This window comes from Microtus ochrogaster, chromosome 5, assembly GCF_000317375.1.
Source record: "Microtus ochrogaster isolate Prairie Vole_2 chromosome 5, MicOch1.0, whole genome shotgun sequence".
Lineage (NCBI taxonomy): Eukaryota > Metazoa > Chordata > Mammalia > Rodentia > Cricetidae > Microtus > Microtus ochrogaster.
Genome location: NC_022012.1, coordinates 61,046,165 through 61,049,310, shown reverse-complemented (window position 1 = coordinate 61,049,310; position 3,146 = coordinate 61,046,165). Strand labels below are relative to the sequence as shown.

Here is a 3,146-nt window from a genome sequence, read left to right as displayed (position 1 = left end):
GCAGAGGCAGGCGGATCTCTGTGAGTTCGAGACCAGCCTGGTCTACAGAGCTAGTGCCAGGACAGGCTCCAAAGCCACAGAGAAACCCTGTCTAACCCTGTCTCGAAAAGCCAAAAAAAAAGAAAGAAAATGACAAATGACCAAAAAAAATAATAATAAATAAATAAATCTTAAAAAAAAAAAAGAAGCAAAATAGCTAGGCAGTAGTGGTGCACACCTTTAATCCCAGCACTCTGGAGGCAGAGGCAGACAGATCTCTGTGAATTTGAGGCCAGCCTGGTCTACAGAGTATGTTCCAGGACAGGCTCCAAAGCTACAGAGAAACCCTGTCTCGAAAAACCAAAGAAAAAAGAAACAAAGAAAAAGAAGCAGCAGCAAATTAATGTTATATGCCAGCCATGGTGCCCCACGTACAATCACAGCTGTCAGGAAGTAGGTAGAAGCTTCTCTGCACCAAACGTTCAAGGCCAGTCCAGGCTACTAGAGACCCTGTCTCAGACAGGCAGTGAAGTCTGTGTTGTATGTGGTTTCTACTTTCTAGCCAGAAGATCAACTGCCATGTTATTTGACTCATACCAACCCCAGAGTGGATGAGATTGTCCTTGAGAACCTGCACCTGAACAGTCACGTTAAGGAAACTACAAGAGGACCCCGGTAAGGCCTGGAAGGGAGTACTCAGTCTCTTTAAGGAATGAGGTCAACTTTTTCTTGTCATTGAATTTACCTTAAATTTCAATGTCTTGTTCTAGATACTGTCCCTCCATTGAATCTAAGGTTTTACGTTTTCCAAACCGTGTTCATCAGGTTTGGTTGGAACCGGAAGGAATGGATTCTGACCTTATATATCCGCAAGGGTTATCTGTTACACTGCCAGCTGAGTTACAAGAGAAAATGATAGCGTGCATCAGAGGCCTGGAGAAAGCCAAAATGGTTCATCCAGGTAAAGAAGGTCACAGGTCTACTTCAGTAAGCAGTCAGGTGGTCTTCTCTCATTGTTGCTTAGTGCTCCATAAAATAAACCCAAGCTGGACATGGTGACACACATCTGTAATCCTAACACTAACACTTGGGAAGCTAAAACAGGAAGGTTCCTTCAAGTTTGAGGCTGTGTGTGGCTACATAGCAAGAACCTCTGTCAAAGTCTGTATTAATAGATGAAACCCAGCGTGTATACATTTCCCATAGTCTGATAGACTTTGTAGTTCCTCTTGGAGGCAGTGCAATGATTTTGGCTTACCTTGTGCACTTGTTCTTTGTCCAGGCTATGGTGTTCAGTATGATTATTTAGATCCCCGCCAGATCAGTCCTTCTCTCGAGACACATTTGGTTCAGCGGTTGTTCTTTGCTGGGCAGATAAATGGAACCACTGGCTATGAGGAAGCTGCAGCTCAGGTAAAATTTGTTTTGTTTTGTTTTGCTTTGCTTTGCTTTGCTTAAGACAAGGTCTCTCTAGGTTGTCTTAGCTGTCCTTAAACTCACTATGTAGACCAGGCTGGCTTCAAACACACAGAGATCCACCTGCTGCTGCTTCCCAAGTGCTAGGATTAAAGGTGTGCTCTACCATGTCAAGCTCCAGGTAAAAATTTATTCATGGGCCGGGCGGTGGTGGCGCATGCCTTTAATCCCAGCACTCGGGAGGCAGAGGCAGGCGGATCTCTGTGAGTTCGAGACCAGCCTGGTCTACAGAGCTAGTTTCAGGACAGGCTCCAAAACCACAGAGAAACCCTATCTCGAAAAAAACCCCAAAAAAAAAAGAAAAAAAAGAAAAGAAAAGAATTTATTCATGGGGCTAGAGAGATGTCTTAGAGGTTAAGAGCACTAGCTATTCTTCCAGAGATTTTGAGTTCATTTCCCAGAACCAGTTCGTGGCTCACAGCCATCTATAATGTGATCTAGTGCCCTCTTCTAGCATACAGGCAAAACACTGTATACATAAGAAATAAATAAATGCTTAAGAAACAAAGAAAGGCCGGGCGGTGGTGGTGCAAGCCTTTAATCCCAGCACTTGGGAGGCAGAGGCAGGTGGCTTTCTGTGAGTTTGAGGCCAGCCTGGTCTACAAGAGCTAGTTCCGGGACGGGCACCAAAGCTGCAGAGAAACCCTGTCTCGAAACACAAAAAAAAGAAAAAAGAAAGAAAGAAAGAATTTATTCAGATGTTGCTATAAACCAAAAGAGACCATTTCGTTATACAGATCTTGGATACAATAGTATTTCAGGCTAAGTGGATATAGCTGTTTATAGCAGCTATATATAATGCACTTGTTTTGTTTTGAAATAGGGTCTTGCTATGAAGCCCAGGCTGATCTTTTATTTTATTTTCTCAAATAGAGACTCATGAGCCCAGATTGGCCTCAGACTTGCTGTGTGTCCAAGGCTGGCCTTGAAAGTCCAGTCCCGCTCTCACTTTGCAAGGGCTGAGACTACAGCTCTGCTTTGCCTCCCTAGTGTTGGGACTGCAGACATGTGCATGGTGCCCAGCATGTCGGGCATCATTTTGAAAGCATGTACAGTTAGTTTCTGAGTCCCTAGATCTGCTAGGATATTGAGGGGAAAAAATATGGAATTGCTTCTAAAGTGTGAAAAAAAGAACATTTAATTCTTTTAAAATTTCTGAAAATTATGTTGTTGTTACTGTTTTGTCTTTGTCTTTCTGTGTTGTGTATGTGTGCACACTGTGCATCTTGAGGCCAGAAATCAGCATTAGATATCTTTCTCAATTGTTTTTCCCCTTTTTTTTAATGTATATGAGTGTTGTGTGTGCATGTATGTCTGTGTACCATGTGTGTGCTTAGTACCTATGGGGGCAGAAGAGGGCATTAGGTCCCGTGAACCTAGAATGCAAATGATTGGCGCCACCATGTTGATGCTAGGAATCAAATTCAGGGCTGTGGAAGAGCAGCCTTAACTGCCAAGCCATTTCTCTAGCTCTGTGTTTTGTTTTGCTTTGTTTTTCCTATTAATATGTATGGGAAGGGGGTATGTGCACATGACTGAGATGCCAGAGAATGCCAGAAGAGGGATTTTCTGGAGCTGGAGTTGTTGTTATAGGTGGTTGTAAGCTGCCCAGCATGGGTACAGTAAACCAAACTTGAGTTCTTTGCAAGAGCAGTGTACACTCTTTTTCACACTTTTTTTTTTTTTTTTTT

The 3,146-nt window shown here is 43.1% G+C and overlaps 1 protein-coding gene across 1 annotated transcript in view; it reads left to right on the top strand.

Moving 5' to 3' along the window:
* Mto1 (mitochondrial tRNA translation optimization 1) overlaps nucleotides 1-3,146 on the top strand; it is a 21,698-nt gene that overhangs the window by 8,382 nt on the left and 10,170 nt on the right. The window contains exons 5-7 of the mRNA XM_005347584.2: nucleotides 542-654; nucleotides 750-940; nucleotides 1,262-1,392. Of these exons, the coding sequence (XP_005347641.2) occupies nucleotides 542-654; nucleotides 750-940; nucleotides 1,262-1,392 (435 nt within the window). The remainder of the gene's footprint in view (nucleotides 1-541; nucleotides 655-749; nucleotides 941-1,261; nucleotides 1,393-3,146) is intronic.